The sequence below is a fragment of the Dendrobates tinctorius genome, unplaced genomic scaffold (assembly GCF_039654945.1).
Source record: "Dendrobates tinctorius isolate UK_male_01 unplaced genomic scaffold, ASM3965494v1 ptg000403l, whole genome shotgun sequence".
NCBI lineage: Eukaryota > Metazoa > Chordata > Amphibia > Anura > Dendrobatidae > Dendrobates > Dendrobates tinctorius.
Window position 1 is genome coordinate 346664 of NW_027362068.1, and position 18545 is coordinate 365208.

The 18545-nt window shown below is 52.4% G+C and overlaps 1 protein-coding gene across 2 annotated transcripts in view; it reads right to left on the reverse strand.

Moving 5' to 3' along the window:
• GPR39 (G protein-coupled receptor 39) overlaps nucleotides 1-14061 on the reverse strand; it is a 169726-nt gene extending 155665 nt beyond the window's left edge. The window contains exon 1 of one of the 2 annotated variants that reach the window (XM_073563828.1): nucleotides 12562-14022. In XM_073563828.1, the coding sequence (XP_073419929.1) occupies nucleotides 12562-13417 (856 nt within the window). In that variant the 5' untranslated portion in view covers nucleotides 13418-14022. Of the gene's footprint in view, nucleotides 1-12561 lie in introns of both variants that reach the window. The other variant, XM_073563829.1, reaches the window with a different exon arrangement.
• Nucleotides 14062-18545: the final 4484 nt, after the last annotated feature.

Genomic DNA, 18545 nt, shown 5'->3' on the forward strand with positions numbered 1-18545 from the left:
ATAGCCGGTGGTAGAGGACTCGTGTCTCCTGCGGGATAGTCCTGGCTGTGTGTATATAGCATATTACTGTATGCAGGGATCTGGAGGATAGCCGGTGGTAGAGGACTCGTGTCTCTTGTGGGATAGTCCTGGCTGTGTGTATATAGTATATTACTGTATGCAGGGATCTGGAGGATATCCGGTGGTAGAGGACTCGTGTCTCTTGTGGGATAGTCCTGGCTGTGTGTATATAGTATATTACTGTATGCAGGGATCTGGAGGATAGCCGGTGGTAGAGGACTTGTGTCTCCTGCAGGATAGTCCTGGCTGTGTGTATATAGTATATTACTGTATGCAGGGATCTGGAGGATAGCAGGTGGTAGAGGACTTGTGTCTCCTGCAGGATAGTCCTGGCTGTGTGTATATAGTATATTACTGTATACAGGGATCTGGAGGATAGCCGGTGGTAGAGGACTTGTGTCTCCTGCAGGATAGTCCTGGCTGTGTGTATATAGTATATTACTGTATCCAGGGATCTGGAGGATAGCCGGTGGTAGAGGACTCGTGTCTCCTGCGGGATAGTCCTGGCTGTGTGTATATAGCATATTACTGTATGCAGGGATCTGGAGGATAGCCGGTGGTAGAGGACTTGTGTCTCTTGTGGGATAGTCCTGGCTGTGTGTATATAGTATATTACTGTATGCAGGGATCTGGAGGATAGCCGGTGGTAGAGGACTTGTGTCTCCTGCAGGATAGTCCTGGCTGTGTGTATATAGTATATTACTGTATACAGGGATCTGGAGGATAGCCGGTGGTGGAGGACTTGTGTCTCTTGCGGGATAGTCCTGGCTGTGTGTATATAGTATATTACTGTATACAGGGATCTGGAGGATAGCCGGTGGTGGAGGACTTGTGTCTCCTGCAGGATAGTCCTGGCTGTGTGTATATAGTATATTACTGTATACAGGGATCTGGAGGATAGCCGGTGGTAGAGGACTTGTGTCTCCTGCAGGATAGTCCTGGCTGTGTGTATATAGTATATTACTGTATACAGGGATCTGGAGGATAGCCGGTGGTGGAGGACTTGTGTCTCCTGCAGGATAGTCCTGGCTGTGTGTATATAGTATATTACTGTATACAGGGATCTGGAGGATAGCCGGTGGTGGAGGACTTGTGTCTCCTGTGGGATAGTCCTGGCTGTGTGTATATAGTATATTACTGTATACAGGGATCTGGAGGATAGCCGGTGGTAGAGGACTTGTGTCTCCTGCAGGATAGTCCTGGCTGTGTGTATATAGTATATTACTGTATACAGGGATCTGGAGGATAGCCGGTGGTGGAGGACTTGTGTCTCCTGCGGGATAGTCCTGGCTGTGTGTATATAGTATATTACTGTATACAGGGATCTGGAGGATAGCCGGTGGTGGAGGACTTGTGTCTCCTGCAGGATAGTCCTGGCTGTGTGTATATAGTATATTACTATATACAGGGATCTGGAGGATAGCCGGTGGTAGAGGACTTGTGTCTCCTGCAGGATAGTCCTGGCTGTGTGTATATAGTATATTACTGTATACAGGGATCTGGAGGATAGCCGGTGGTGGAGGACTTGTGTCTCCTGCAGGATAGTCCTGGCTGTGTGTATATAGTATATTACTGTATACAGGGATCTGGAGGATAGCCGGTGGTGGAGGACTTGTGTCTCCTGTGGGATAGTCCTGGCTGTGTGTATATAGTATATTACTGTATACAGGGATCTGGAGGATAGCCGGTGGTAGAGGACTTGTGTCTCCTGCAGGATAGTCCTGGCTGTGTGTATATAGTATATTACTGTATACAGGGATCTGGAGGATAGCCGGTGGTGGAGGACTTGTGTCTCCTGCGGGATAGTCCTGGCTGTGTGTATATAGTATATTACTGTATACAGGGATCTGGAGGATAGCGGGTGGTGGAGGACTTGTGTCTCCTGCAGGATAGTCCTGGCTGTGTGTATATAGTATATTACTGTATACAGGGATCTGGAGGATAGCCGGTGGTGGAGGACTTGTGTCTCCTGCGGGATAGTCCTGGCTGTGTGTATATAGTATATTACTGTATACAGGGATCTGGAGGATAGCCGGTGGTGGAGGACTTGTGTCTCCTGCAGGATAGTCCTGGCTGTGTGTATATAGTATATTACTGTATGCAGGGATGTGGAGGATAGCCGGTGGTAGAGGACTTGTGTCTCTTGCGGGATAGTCCTGGCTGTGTGTATATAGTATATTACTGTATACAGGGATCTGGAGGATAGCCGGTGGTAGAGGACTTGTGTCTCCTGCAGGATAGTCCTGGCTGTGTGTATATAGTATATTACTGTATGCAGGGATCTGGAGGATAGCCGGTGGTAGAGGACTTGTGTCTCCTGCAGGATAGTCCTGGCTGTGTGTATATAGTATATTACTGTATACAGGGATCTGGAGGATAGCCGGTGGTGGAGGACTTGTGTCTCCTGCAGGATAGTCCTGGCTGTGTGTATATAGTATATTACTGTATGCAGGGATCTGGAGGATAGCCGGTGGTAGAGGACTTGTGTCTCTTGCGGGATAGTCCTGGCTGTGTGTATATAGTATATTACTGTATGCAGGGATCTGGAGGATAGCCGGTGGTGGAGGACTTGTGTCTCCTGCGGGATAGTCCTGGCTGTGTGTATATAGTATATTACTGTATGCAGGGATCTGGACGATAGCCGGTGGTAGAGGACTTGTGTCTCCTACAGGATAGTCCTGGCTGTGTGTATATAGTATATTACTGTATGCAGGGATCTGGAGGATAGCCGGTGGTAGAGGACTTGTGTCTCTTGCGGGATAGTCCTGGCTGTGTGTATATAGTATATTACTGTATACAGGGATCTGGAGGATAGCCGGTGGTGGAGGACTTGTGTCTCCTGCAGGATAGTCCTGGCTGTGTGTATATAGTATATTACTGTATACAGGGATCTGGAGGATAGCCGGTGGTGGAGGACTTGTGTCTCCTGCGGGATAGTCCTGGCTGTGTGTATATAGTATATTACTGTATGCAGGGATCTGGAGGATAGCCGGTGGTAGAGGACTTGTGTCTCTTGCGGGATAGTCCTGGCTGTGTGTATATAGTATATTACTGTATACAGGGATCTGGAGGATAGCCGGTGGTAGAGGACTTGTGTCTCTTGCGGGATAGTCCTGGCTGTGTGTATATAGTATATTACTGTATACAGGGATCTGGAGGATATCCGGTGGTGGAGGACTTGTGTCTCCTGCAGGATAGTCCTGGCTGTGTGTATATAGTATATTACTGTATGCAGGGATCTGGAGGATAGCCGGTGGTGGAGGACTTGTGTCTCCTGCAGGATAGTCCTGGCTGTGTGTATATAGTATATTACTATATACAGGGATCTGGAGGATAGCCGGTGGTGGAGGACTTGTGTCTCCTGCAGGATAGTCCTGGCTGTGTGTATATAGTATATTACTGTATGCAGGGATCTGGAGGATAGCCGGTGGTAGAGGACTTGTGTCTCCTGCAGGATAGTCCTGGCTGTGTGTATATAGTATATTACTGTATACAGGGATTTGGAGGATAGCCGGTGGTAGAGGACTTGTGTCTATTGCAGGATAGTCCTGGCTGTGTGTATATAGTATATTACTGTATGCAGGGATCTGGAGGATAGCCGGTGGTGGAGGACTTGTGTCTCCTGCGGGATAGTCCTGGCTGTGTGTATATAGTATATTACTGTATGCAGGGATCTGGAGGATAGCCGGTAGTAGAGGACTTGTGTCTCCTGCAGGATAGTCCTGGCTGTGTGTATATAGTATATTACTATATACAGGGATCTGGAGGATAGCCGGTGGTAGAGGACTTGTGTCTCCTGCAGGATAGTCCTGGCTGTGTGTATATAGTATATTACTGTATACAGGGATCTGGAGGATAGCCGGTGGTGGAGGACTCGTGTCTCCTGCGGGATAGTCCTGGCTGTGTGTATATAGTATATAACTGTATGCAGGGATCTGGAGGATAGCCGGTGGTGGAGGACTTGTGTCTCCTGCGGGATAGTCCTGGCTGTGTGTATATAGTATATAACTGTATGCAGGGATCTGGAGGATAGCCGGTGGTAGAGGACTCGTGTCTCTTGTGGGATAGTCCTGGCTGTGTGTATATAGTATATTACTGTATACAGGGATCTGGAGGATAGCCGGTGGTGGAGGACTTGTGTCTCCTGCAGGATAGTCCTGGCTGTGTGTATATAGTATATTACTGTATACAGGGATCTCGAGGATAGCCGGTGGTAGAGGACTTGTGTCTCCTGCGGGATAGTCCTGGCTGTGTGTATATAGTATATAATTGTATGCAAGGATCTGGAGGATAGCCGGTGGTAGAGGACTCGTGTCTCTTGTGGGATAGTCCTGGCTGTGTGTATATAGCATATTACTGTATACAGGGATCTGGAGGATAGCCGGTGGTAGAGGACTTGTGTCTCCTGCGGGATAGTCCTGGCTGTGTGTATATAGTATATAACTGTATGCAGGGATCTGGAGGATAGCCGGTGGTAGAGGACTCGTGTCTCTTGTGGGATAGTCCTGGCTGTGTGTATATAGTATATTACTGTATACAGGGATCTGGAGGATAGTCGGTGGTGGAGGACTTGTGTCTCTTGTGGGATAGTCCTGGCTGTGTGTATATAGTATATTACTGTATGCAGGGATCTGGAGGATAGCTGGTGGTAGAGGACTTGTGTCTCCTGCAGGATAGTCCTGGCTGTGTGTATATAGTATATTACTGTATGCAGGGATCTGGAGGATAGCCGGTGGTGGAGGACTTGTGTCTCCTGTGGGATAGTCCTGGCTGTGTGTATATAGTATATTACTGTATACAGGGATCTGGAGGATAGCCGGTGGTAGAGTACTTGTGTCTCCTGTGGGATAGTCCTGGCTGTGTGTATATAGTATATTACTGTATACAGGGATCTGGAGGATAGCTGGTGGTAGAGGACTTGTGTCTCCTGTGGGATAGTCCTGGCTGTGTGTATATAGTATATTACTGTATACAGGGATCTGGAGGATAGCCGGTGGTAGAGGACTTGTGTCTCCTGTGGGATAGTCCTGGCTGTGTGTATATAGTATATTACTGTATACAGGGATCTGGAGGATAGCCGGTGGTAGAGGACTTGTGTCTCCTGTGGGATAGTCCTGGCTGTGTGTATATAGTATATTACTGTATACAGGGATCTGGAGGATAGCCGGTGGTGGAGGACTTGTGTCTCCTGTGGGATAGTCCTGGCTGTGTGTATATAGTATATTACTGTATGCAGGGATCTGGAGGATAGCCGGTGGTGGAGGACTCGTGTCTCCTGTGGGATAGTCCTGGCTGTGTGTATATAGTATATTACTGTATACAGGGATCTGGAGGATAGCCGGTGGTGGAGGACTCGTGTCTCCTGTGGGATAGTCCTGGCTGTGTGTATATAGTATATTACTGTATACAGGGATCTGGAGGATAGCTGGTGGTAGAGGACTTGTGTCTCCTGTGGGATAGTCCTGGCTGTGTGTATATAGTATATTACTGTATACAGGGATCTGGAGGATAGCCGGTGGTAGAGGACTTGTGTCTCCTGTGGGATAGTCCTGGCTGTGTGTATATAGTATATTACTGTATACAGGGATCTGGAGGATAGCCGGTGGTAGAGGACTTGTGTCTCCTGTGGGATAGTCCTGGCTGTGTGTATATAGTATATTACTGTATACAGGGATCTGGAGGATAGCCGGTGGTGGAGGACTTGTGTCTCCTGTGGGATAGTCCTGGCTGTGTGTATATAGTATATTACTGTATGCAGGGATCTGGAGGATAGCTGGTGGTAGAGGACTTGTGTCTCCTGTGGGATAGTCCTGGCTGTGTGTATATAGTATATTACTGTATACAGGGATCTGGAGGATAGCCGGTGGTAGAGGACTTGTGTCTCCTGTGGGATAGTCCTGGCTGTGTGTATATAGTATATTACTGTATACAGGGATCTGGAGGATAGCCGGTGGTGGAGGACTTGTGTCTCCTGTGGGATAGTCCTGGCTGTGTGTATATAGTATATTACTGTATGCAGGGATCTGGAGGATAGCTGGTGGTAGAGGACTTGTGTCTCCTGTGGGATAGTCCTGGCTGTGTGTATATAGTATATTACTGTATACAGGGATCTGGAGGATAGCTGGTGGTAGAGGACTTGTGTCTCCTGTGGGATAGTCCTGGCTGTGTGTATATAGTATATTACTGTATACAGGGATCTGGAGGATAGCCGGTGGTAGAGGACTCGTGTCTCTTGTAGGATAGTCCTGGCTGTGTGTATATAGTATATTACTGTATACAGGGATCTGGAGGATAGCCGGTGGTAGAGGACTTGTGTCTCCTGCAGGATAGTCCTGGCTGTGTGTATATAGTATATTACTGTATACAGGGATCTGGAGGATAGCTGGTGGTAGAGGACTTGTGTCTCCTGCAGGATAGTCCTGGCTGTGTGTATATAGTATATTACTGTATGCAGGGATCTGGAGGATAGCTGGTGGTAGAGGACTTGTGTCTCCTGTGGGATAGTCCTGGCTGTGTGTATATAGTATATTACTGTATACAGGGATCTGGAGGATAGCTGGTGGTAGAGGACTTGTGTCTCCTGTGGGATAGTCCTGGCTGTGTGTATATAGTATATTACTGTATGCAGGGATCTGGAGGATAGCTGGTGGTAGAGGACTTGTGTCTCTTGTAGGATAGTCCTGGCTGTGTGTATATAGTATATTACTGTATACAGGGATCTGGAGGATAGCCGGTGGTAGAGGACTTGTGTCTCCTGCAGGATAGTCCTGGCTGTGTGTATATAGTATATTACTGTATACAGGGATCTGGAGGATAGCCGGTGGTGGAGGACTTGTGTCTCCTGCGGGATAGTCCTGGCTGTGTGTATATAGTATATTACTGTATACAGGGATCTGGAGGATAGCTGGTGGTAGAGGACTTGTGTCTCCTGCAGGATAGTCCTGGCTGTGTGTATATAGTATATTACTGTATACAGGGATCTGGAGGATAGCTGGTGGTAGAGGACTCGTGTCTCTTGTGGGATAGTCCTGGCTGTGTGTATATAGTATATTACTGTATACAGGGATCTGGAGGATAGCTGGTGGTAGAGGACTTGTGTCTCCTGCAGGATAGTCCTGGCTGTGTGTATATAGTATATTACTATATACAGGGATCTGGAGGATAGCCGGTGGTAGAGGACTTGTGTCTCCTGCGGGATAGTCCTGGCTGTGTGTATATAGTATATTACTGTATACAGGGATCTGGAGGATAGCTGGTGGTAGAGGACTTGTGTCTCCTGCAGGATAGTCCTGGCTGTGTGTATATAGTATATTACTGTATGCAGGGATCTGGAGGATAGCCGGTAGTAGAGGACTTGTGTCTCTTGTGGGATAGTCCTGGCTGTGTGTATATAGTATATTACTGTATGCAGGGATCTGGAGGATAGCCGGTGGTAGAGGACTTGTGTCTCTTGTGGGATAGTCCTGGCTGTGTGTATATAGTATATTACTGTATGCAGGGATCTGGAGGATAGCCGGTAGTAGAGGACTTGTGTCTCTTGTGGGATAGTCCTGGCTGTGTGTATATAGTATATTACTGTATACAGGGATCTGGAGGATAGCCGGTGGTAGAGGACTTGTGTCTCCTGCAGGATAGTCCTGGCTGTGTGTATATAGTATATTACTGTATACAGGGATCTGGAGGATAGCCGGTGGTAGAGGACTTGTGTCTCCTGCAGGATAGTCCTGGCTGTGTGTATATAGTATATTACTGTATACAGGGATCTGGAGGATAGCCGGTGGTAGAGGACTTGTGTCTCCTGCGGGATAGTCCTGGCTGTGTGTATATAGTATATTACTGTATACAGGGATCTGGAGGATAGCCGGTGGTAGAGGACTTGTGTCTCCTGCAGGATAGTCCTGGCTGTGTGTATATAGTATATTACTGTATACAGGGATCTGGAGGATAGCCGGTGGTAGAGGACTTGTGTCTCCTGCGGGATAGTCCTGGCTGTGTGTATATAGTATATTACTGTATACAGGGATCTGGAGGATAGCCGGTGGTGGAGGACTTGTGTCTCCTGCAGGATAGTCCTGGCTGTGTGTATATAGTATATTACTGTATACAGGGATCTGGAGGATAGCCGGTGGTGGAGGACTCGTGTCTCTTGTGGGATAGTCCTGGCTGTGTGTATATAGTATATTACTGTATGCAGGGATCTGGAGGATAGCTCGTGGTAGAGGACTTGTGTCTCCTGCAGGATAGTCCTGGCTGTGTGTATATAGTATATTACTGTATACAGGGATCTGGAGGATAGCCGGTGGTGGAGGACTCGTGTCTCTTGTGGGATAGTCCTGGCTGTGTGTATATAGTATATTACTGTATGCAGGGATCTGGAGGATAGCCGGTGGTAGAGGACTCGTGTCTCTTGTGGGATAGTCCTGGCTTTGTGTATATAGTATATTACTGTATGCAGGGATCTGGAGGATAGCCGGTGGTAGAGGACTCGTGTCTCCTGCAGGATAGTCCTGGCTGTGTGTATATAGTATATTACTGTATACAGGGATCTGGAGGATAGCCGGTGGTGGAGGACTCGTGTCTCTTGTGGGATAGTCCTGGCTGTGTGTATATAGTATATTACTGTATGCAGGGATCTGGAGGATAGCCGGTGGTGGAGGACTCGTGTCTCTTGTGGGATAGTCCTGGCTTTGTGTATATAGTATATTACTGTATGCAGGGATCTGGAGGATAGCCGGTGGTAGAGGACTCGTGTCTCCTGCAGGATAGTCCTGGCTGTGTGTATATAGTATATTACTGTATACAGGGATCTGGAGGATAGCCGGTGGTGGAGGACTCGTGTCTCTTGTGGGATAGTCCTGGCTGTGTGTATATAGTATATTACTGTATGCAGGGATCTGGAGGATAGCCGGTGGTAGAGGACTTGTGTCTCCTGCAGGATAGTCCTGGCTGTGTGTATATAGTATATTACTGTATACAGGGATCTGGAGGATAGCTCGTGGTAGAGGACTTGTGTCTCCTGCAGGATCGTCCTGGCTGTGTGTATATAGTATATTACTGTATGCAGGGATCTGGAGGATAGCCGGTGGTGGAGGACTCGTGTCTCCTGCAGGATAGTCCTGGCTGTGTGTATATAGTATATTACTGTATGCAGGGATCTGGAGGATAGCCGGTGGTGGAGGACTCGTGTCTCCTGCAGGATAGTCCTGGCTGTGTGTATATAGTATATTACTGTATGCAGGGATCTGGAGGATAGCCGGTGGTAGAGGACTTGTGTCTCCTGCGGGATAGTCCTGGCTGTGTGTATATAGTATATTACTGTATACAGGGATCTGGAGGATAGCCGGTGGTAGAGGACTCGTGTCTCCTGCAGGATAGTCCTGGCTGTGTGTATATAGTATATTACTGTATGCAGGGATCTGGAGGATAGCCGGTGGTGGACTCGTGTCTCCTGCAGGATAGTCCTGGCTGTGTGTATATAGTATATTACTGTATGCAGGGATCTGGAGGATAGCCGGTGGTAGAGGACTTGTGTCTCCTGCGGGATAGTCCTGGCTGTGTGTATATAGCATATTACTGTATACAGGGATCTGGAGGATAGCCGGTGGTGGAGGACTTGTGTCTCCTGCAGGATAGTCCTGGCTGTGTGTATATAGCATATTACTGTATGCAGGGATCTGGAGGATAGCCGGTGGTGGAGGACTTGTGTCTCCTGCAGGATAGTCCTGGCTGTGTGTATATAGTATATTACTGTATACAGGGATCTGGAGGATAGCCGGTGGTGGAGGACTTGTGTCTCCTGCAGGATAGTCCTGGCTGTGTGTATATAGTATATTACTGTATGCAGGGATCTGGAGGATAGCCGGTGGTGGAGGACTCGTGTCTCCTGCAGGATAGTCCTGGCTGTGTGTATATAGTATATTACTGTATGCAGGGATCTGGAGGATAGCCGGTGGTGGAGGACTCGTGTCTCCTGCAGGATAGTCCTGGCTGTGTGTATATAGTATATTACTGTATGCAGGGATCTGGAGGATAGCCGGTGGTGGAGGACTCGTGTCTCCTGCAGGATAGTCCTGGCTGTGTGTATATAGTATATTACTGTATGCAGGGATCTGGAGGATAGCCGGTGGTGGAGGACTTGTGTCTCCTGCAGGATAGTCCTGGCTGTGTGTATATAGTATATTACTGTATGCAGGGATCTGGAGGATAGCCGGTGGTGGAGGACTCGTGTCTCCTGCAGGATAGTCCTGGCTTTGTGTATATAGTATATTACTGTATGCAGGGATCTGGAGGATAGCCGGTGGTAGAGGACTTGTGTCTCCTGCGGGATAGTCCTGGCTGTGTGTATATAGTATATTACTGTATGCAGGGACCTGGAGGATAGCTGGTGGTGGAGGACTTGTGTCTCCTGCAGGATAGTCCTGGCTGTGTGTATATAGTATATTACTGTATGCAGGGACCTGGAGGATAGCCGGTGGTGGAGGACTCGTGTCTCCTGCAGGATAGTCCTGGCTGTGTGTATATAGTATATTACTGTATACAGGGATCTGGAGGATAGCTGGTGGTGGAGGACTTGTGTCTCCTGCGGGATAGTCCTGGCTGTGTGTATATAGTATATTACTGTATGCAGGGATCTGGAGGATAGCCGGTGGTAGAGGACTTGTGTCTCCTGCAGGATAGTCCTGGCTGTGTGTATATAGTATATTACTGTATGCAGGGATCTGGAGGATAGCCGGTGGTGGAGGACTCGTGTCTCCTGCAGGATAGTCCTGGCTGTGTGTATATAGTATATTACTGTATACAGGGATCTGGAGGATAGCCGGTGGTGGAGGACTCGTGTCTCTTGTGGGATAGTCCTGGCTGTGTGTATATAGTATATTACTGTATACAGGGATCTGGAGGATATCCGGTGGTGGAGGACTCGTGTCTCCTGCAGGATAGTCCTGGCTGTGTGTATATAGTATATTACTATATACAGGGATCTGGAGGATAGCCGGTGGTAGAGGACTTGTGTCTCCTGCAGGATAGTCCTGGCTGTGTGTATATAGTACATTACTGTATACAGGGATCTGGAGGATAGCCGGTGGTAGAGGACTTGTGTCTCCTGCAGGATAGTCCTGGCTGTGTGTATATAGTATATTACTGTATACAGGGATCTGGAGGATAGCCGGTGGTAGAGGACTTGTGTCTCTTGTAGGATAGTCTTGGCTGTGTGTATATAGTATATTACTGTATACAGGGATCTGGAGGATAGCTGGTGGTGGAGGACTCGTGTCTCCTGCAGGATAGTCCTGGCTGTGTGTATATAGTATATTACTATATACAGGGATCTGGAGGATAGCCGGTGGTAGAGGACTCGTGTCTCCTGCAGGATAGTCCTGGCTGTGTGTATATAGTATATTACTGTATGCAGGGATCTGGAGGATAGCCGGTGGTGGAGGACTTGTGTCTCCTGCAGGATAGTCCTGGCTGTGTGTATATAGTATATTACTATATACAGGGATCTGGAGGATAGCTGGTGGTGGAGGACTCGTGTCTCCTGCAGGATAGTCCTGGCTGTGTGTATATAGTATATTACTGTATACAGGGATCTGGAGGATAGCCGGTGGTAGAGGACTTGTGTCTCCTGCAGGATAGTCCTGGCTGTGTGTATATAGTATATTACTGTATACAGGGATCTGGAGGATAGCCGGTGGTAGAGGACTTGTGTCTCCTGCAGGATAGTCCTGGCTGTGTGTATATAGTATATTACTGTATACAGGGATCTGGAGGATAGCCGGTGGTAGAGGACTCGTGTCTCCTGCAGGATAGTCCTGGCTGTGTGTATATAGTATATTACTGTATGCAGGGATCTGGAGGATAGCCGGTGGTAGAGGACTTGTGTCTCCTGCAGGATAGTCCTGGCTGTGTGTATATAGTATATTACTGTATACAGGGATCTGGAGGATAGCCGGTGGTAGAGGACTTGTGTCTCCTACAGGATAGTCCTGGCTGTGTGTATATAGTATATTACTGTATACAGGGATCTGGAGGATAGCCGGTGGTGGAGGACTTGTGTCTCCTGCAGGATAGTCCTGGCTGTGTGTATATAGTATATTACTGTATGCAGGGATCTGGAGGATAGCCGGTGGTAGAGGACTTGTGTCTCCTGCGGGATAGTCCTGGCTGTGTGTATATAGTATATTACTGTATACAGGGATCTGGAGGATAGCCGGTGGTGGAGGACTTGTGTCTCCTGCAGGATAGTCCTGGCTGTGTGTATATAGTATATTACTGTATCCAGGGATCTGGAGGATAGCCGGTGGTGGAGGACTCGTGTCTCCTGCGGGATAGTCCTGGCTGTGTGTACATAGTATATTATAGTCATCCTTAGTCCGTGTAGTGACAGGTTAGAGGGTGAACACCAGTATCGGAAGGTACACTTACCACTAGGAACCAGTATGTACTGGGATAAGTGCAGATTCCCCCCGTCTCGGCACACCTAGGCCACATGGATGGTCTTACCTAAGAACACAATGGTCTGCTTCCGAGCGGACCTGGCCTCCGAGCTGCTCGTCTTGGTCATTTCGTCGGCCACTTCTGCCCCTGGCTCACTCTTCACGGGGAGTGTCCGCTTCTTTGTCACCATCAGGATCAGCATCATCTTCCGACACATGAAGGCCACAGAGGTCAGCACCACGACGTAGGCGGCGAACGCCGTGAAGATGCTGGCCTGGAACGCCGTCCACTTGGTGTGGAGGTTGGTGCACAGGGTGAAGTTACCGCTGCCATGAGAGGGGCTGGAAGTATTGCAATGGGGGCGCCGGCCAGACACAGGGCTCAGAGGGTATTCTGCCCCCATGGCGAAGATCAAGGGCAGCCCCACACCGACAGCCGTCAGCCACGCGAAGGCGATCATCAGCGTCACCATCCGAGTGCCCGAGACGGCCTTGAAGCGGAAGGGGTGGCAGATGGCCAGGTAGCGCTCCAGGGTCAGCGTGGCTACGTGGAAGATGGTGGCGTAGCTGCAGGCCTCGAGCAGGAAGCAGTACACCTTGCAGCTCACCTGGCCGTAGCGGGACGAGAAGGGGAACCAGATGACGGCCAGCAGCTCCACGGGCATGCCCAGCAGGAGCACCAGCAGGTCGGAGCAGGCCAGGCTGACCATGTGGGCCGCCACGCCCTTCTGCAGGTAGCCCTTGGCCCGCAGCACGCGGGTGGTCTGGACGGTGACGCTGTTCCCCACGACGCCGGCCACGAGGATCAGCGCGTAGACGACCGTCAGCGCCACCTTCACGGCCAGCCGCACCTCGAAGTCCGGGACGTGGGAGTGGTCGATGAGCCGCCCGCAGGAGGACTGCGCTCCGGCCGGGAGCTCCATGCTGGGGGAAGGCGCCCACCGGTCCGGGCAGGTGTCCGAGCGGCCGGGGGAAATGTGCGGGGCACGCCCGGGGCGTCTCCTCCAGCGTCACCCATTAACTCCGGGAGGGGAGGACGAGGCCCTGAGGAGGCGGGAGGCCGGGAGCGGTGCCCCACCCAGGGCCGCATGGCGGGGTCCTGGTCTCGGCAGGATGCCGCGCTCCTCCGGTGTGCACAGGTGACTGCTGCCGGCTCCATCACCGGAGGACCGTGCGGGGACAAGGACGGGGCTGAGCCCGACACTCCCGATAGTAACTCAGCCGCATGTACTCCGAGGAGGGAAACCATCTCCTCCCTGTGTAGCCTGTACCCCATGCCCGGGCCATCAGCCAGGAAAGCGGCCGAGAGACCGGGGGCCCAGAGAACCGCGGGGGCCCTGAGAACCGCGGGAGCCCAGAGAACCGCGGGGGCCCAGAGAACCGCGGGGGCCCAGAGAACCGCGGGAGCCCAGAGAACCGCGGGGGCCCAGAGAACCGCGGGAGCCCAGAGAACCGCGGGGGCCCAGAGAACCGCGGGGGCCCAGAGAACCGCGGGGGCCCAGAGAACCGCGGGGGCCCAGAGAACCGCGGGAGCCCAGAGAACCGCGGGGGCCAGGCTCATCAAGAGGGCGCTGTGACTCGTGTCGGTGGCAGTGGCGCTGTGATTCCTGTCAGTGTCGGAGGCGCTGTGACTCGTGTCGGTGTCAGAGGCGCTGTGACTCGTGTCGGTGTCAGAGGCGCTGTGACTCGTGTCGGTGTCAGAGGCGCTGTGACTCGTGTCGGTGTCAGAGGCGCTGTGACTCGTGTCGGTGTCAGAGGCGCTGTGACTCGTGTCGGTGGCAGAGGCGCTGTGACTCGTGTCGGTGGCAGAGGCGCTGTGACTCGTGTCGGTGGCAGAGGCGCTGTGACTCGTGTCGGTGGCAGAGGCGCTGTGACTCGTGTCGGTGGCAGAGGCGCTGTGACTCGTGTCGGTGGCAGAGGCGCTGTGACTCGTGTCGGTGGCAGAGGCGCTGTGACTCGTGTCGGTGGCAGAGGCGCTGTGACTCGTGTCGGTGGCAGAGGCGCTGTGACTCGTGTCGGTGGCAGAGGCGCTGTGGCTCGTGTCGGTGGCAGAGGCGCTGTGACTCGTGTCGGTGGCAGAGGCGCTGTGACTCGTGTCGGTGGCAGAGGCGCGGTGACTCGTGTCGGTGGCAGAGGCGCGGTGGCAGAGGCGCTGTGACTCGTGTCGGTGGCAGAGGCGCTGTGACTCGTGTCGGTGGCAGAGGCGCTGTGACTCGTGTCGGTGGCAGAGGCGCTGTGACTCGTGTCGGTGGCAGAGGCGCTGTGACTCGTGTCGGTGGCAGAGGCGCTGTGACTCGTGTCAGTGGCGCTGTGACTCGTGTCAGTGGCGCTGTGACTCGTGTCAGTGGCGCTGTGACTCGTGTCAGTGGCAGAGGCGCTGTGGATCCTGTCAGTGGCAGAGGCGCTGTGACTCGTGTCAGTGGAAGAGGCGCTGTGACTCGTGTCAGTGGCAGAGGCGCTGTGACTCGTGTCAGTGGCGCTGTGGATCCTGTCAGTGGCGCTGTGACTCGTGTCAGTGGCAGTGGCGCTGTGACTCGTGTCAGTGGCAGAGGCGCTGTGACTCGTGTCAGTGGAAGAGGCGCTGTGACTCGTGTCAGTGGCAGAGGCGCTGTGGATCCTGTCAGTGGCAGAGGCGCTGTGACTCGTGTCAGTGGCGGAGGCGCTGTGACTCGTGTCGGTGGCGCTGTGACTCGTGTCGGTGGCGGAGGCGCTGTGACTCGTGTCAGTGGCAGAGGCGCTGTGACTCGTGTCAGAGGCGCTGTGACTCGTGGCAGAGGCGCTGTGACTCGTGTCAGTGGCGCTGTGACTCGTGTCAGTGGCGCTGTGACTCGTGTCAGTGGCGCTGTGACTCGTGGCAGTGGCGCTGTGACTCGTGGCAGTGGCGCTGTGACTCGTGGCAGTGGCGCTGTGACTCGTGGCAGTGGCAGTGGCGCTGTGACTCGTGGCAGTGGCAGAGGCGCTGTGACTCGTGGCAGTGGCAGAGGCGCTGTGGATCCTGTCAGTGTCAGAGGCGCTGTGACTCGTGTCAGTGGCGCTGTGACTCGTGTCAGTGGCAGAGGCGCTGTGACTCGTGTCAGTGGCAGAGGCGCTGTGACTCGTGTCAGTGGCAGAGGCGCTGTGACTCGTGTCAGTGGCAGAGGCGCTGTGACTCGTGTCAGTGGCAGAGGCGCTGTGACTCGTGGCAGAGGCGCTGTGACTCGTGGCAGAGGCGCTGTGACTCGTGGCAGAGGCGCTGTGACTCGTGGCAGAGGCGCTGTGACTCGTGGCAGAGGCGCTGTGACTCGTGTCAGTGGCGCTGTGACTCGTGTCAGTGGCAGAGGCGCTGTGACTCGTGTCAGTGGCGCTGTGACTCGTGTCAGTGGCGCTGTGGATCCTGTCAGTGTCAGAGGCGCTGTGACTCGTGTCAGTGGCGCTGTGACTCGTGTCAGTGGCAGAGGCGCTGTGGATCCTGTCAGTGGCAGAGGCGCTGTGGATCCTGTCAGTGGCAGAGGCGCTGTGGATCCTGTCAGTGGCAGAGGCGCTGTGACTCGTGGCAGTGTCAGAGGCGCTGTGACTCGTGGCAGTGTCAGAGGCGCTGTGACTCGTGTCAGAGGCGCTGTGACTCGTGTCGGAGGCGCTGTGACTCGTGTCGGAGGCGCTGTGACTCGTGTCGGAGGCGCTGTGACTCGTGTCGGAGGCGCTGTGACTCGTGTCGGAGGCGCTGTGACTCGTGGCGGAGGCGCTGTGACTCGTGGCGGAGGCGCTGTGACTCGTGGCGGAGGCGCTGTGACTCGTGTCAGTGGCGGAGGCGCTGTGACTCGTGTCAGTGGCGGAGGCGCTGTGACTCATGGCGGAGGCGCTGTGACTCGTGGCGGAGGCGCTGTGACTCGTGGCGGTGGCGCTGTGACTCGTGGCAGTGGCAGTGGCGCTGTGACTCGTGGCAGTGGCGCTGTGACTCGTGGCAGTGGCAGAGGCGCTGTGACTCGTGGCAGAGGCGCTGTAACTCGTGTCAGTGGCAGAGGCGCTGTGACTCGTGTCAGTGGCAGAGGCGCTGTGGATCCTGTCAGTGTCAGAGGCGCTGTGACTCGTGTCAGTGGCGCTGTGACTCGTGTCAGTGGCAGAGGCGCTGTGACTCGTGTCAGTGGCAGAGGCGCTGTGACTCGTGTCAGTGGCAGAGGCGCTGTGACTCGTGTCAGTGGCAGAGGCGCTGTGACTCGTGTCAGTGGCAGAGGCGCTGTGACTCGTGTCAGTGGCAGAGGCGCTGTGACTCGTGTCAGTGGCAGAGGCGCTGTGACTCGTGTCAGTGGCAGAGGCGCTGTGACTCGTGTCAGTGGCAGAGGCGCTGTGACTCGTGTCAGTGGCAGAGGCGCTGTGACTCGTGTCAGTGGCAGAGGCGCTGTGACTCGTGGCAGAGGCGCTGTGACTCGTGGCAGAGGCGCTGTGACTCGTGGCAGAGGCGCTGTGACTCGTGGCAGAGGCGCTGTGACTCGTGGCAGTGGCGCTGTGACTCGTGGCAGTGGCGCTGTGACTCGTGGCAGTGGCGCTGTGACTCGTGGCAGTGGCGCTGTGACTCGTGGCAGTGGCGCTGTGACTCGTGGCAGTGGCAGAGGCGCTGTGGCAGTGGCGCTGTGACTCGTGGCAGTGGCAGAGGCGCTGTGACTCGTGGCAGTGGCAGAGGCGCTGTGACTCGTGGCAGAGGCGCTGTGACTCGTGTCGGTGGCAGAGGCGCTGTGACTCGTCAGAGGCGCTGTGACTCGTGTTGAGCTTTCCAATACCGCAAGTATTGGGTATCGGCCGATATTCGCTGTATTGGAATTCCGATACTGACTTCCGATACTTTTTTCGTATCAGAATCGGAAGTTCCCATAATGCTATCAGCCCGCTCGCTTTGATTCAGCCAATGGGAATCCTCAGAAGTGTGGGCACATCCTGTTAGGCATGTAGGCATGTTAACTATTGGCATGGCTGTGATTGGCTGCTGAAATGATGTCATGATGCACTATAAAAGCCACTGCCGCTGTCATTTCTGGTCACTCTGCTGTGAATTCAGTTAGGGACAGGCTGCTGTTGAAGACTGTGAGGGACAGTTAGAAATAGCGATTCTCAAAACATTGTGCTTTACCCAGGCTACATAAACCACCACTGTAGCTTTCTTTTCCCTAGCAGCAGTGTTTACAGCTGTCTGTAAGGGTGCAGCTCACGCTGGGGAGTGGGTCCTGCAGCCACGTCTGGTTGTAGGCCGCCCAGCGTGCCTCACTGCTGCCTCATACATATTTTTCATTTTGAGCTGCTTATTTTTAAAAAATTCTATCTAGTGTGCTTCCATCCGTATCCATATACGTTGGTTGCAAACACTAGTAGTAGACAGCGGAGCCTTTCTGCAGCCTGTCAGTGCTAGTGCCCACTTAGCTGCACTGTTCACGGCTGTCTGAGAGGTCTCTGTGTGTGAGTGCAGCTCACGCTGAGTAGGGTGTCCTGCAGCTACGTCTGGTTGTAGGCTGCTCAGCGTGCGTCACTGCCTCACACGTATATTTCTTTTATTGCAGCTCATTTTTTCTTCTATTAGTGTGCATCCATCCGTATCCATCTACATTGGTTGGTTGCAAACACTATATAGGAGTAGATAGAGGAGCCTTTTTTCTGGCTTGTGCCCTTCAGCTGCAGCCAGATTAGTATTACCCAATTTTTTTGGAGCCTCATCTTTTGCATTGTAGGTAACCTGCCTGCATTGTAATAGCTCCAGAAAGTTGGTGATACTCTGACTTTCAAATCTTTGGTCACATCCTTTTAGTTTTTTTCCCCCCAAAAAAACAACAAAGTTCACCAAACACTACATTTGAAAGTTGTGCAGGCCACATTATCTCCCATTAAAGTGTAGTCGACACACACACTTCATAAAATTAGTGTTTCTTATACCTGTAACCAGCTGTTCAGGAATAGGCACACTAAGGCCCCCCTTTGTACTTTTCTGCCTATCTTTCTCAGTCTAGCAAGATGAAGAAGGCAGGGAGTAAGGCACGTGGCCGTGGGCGTGGAGTTTCAGCAGGGAGAGGACGTGGGGATTCTGCAGGG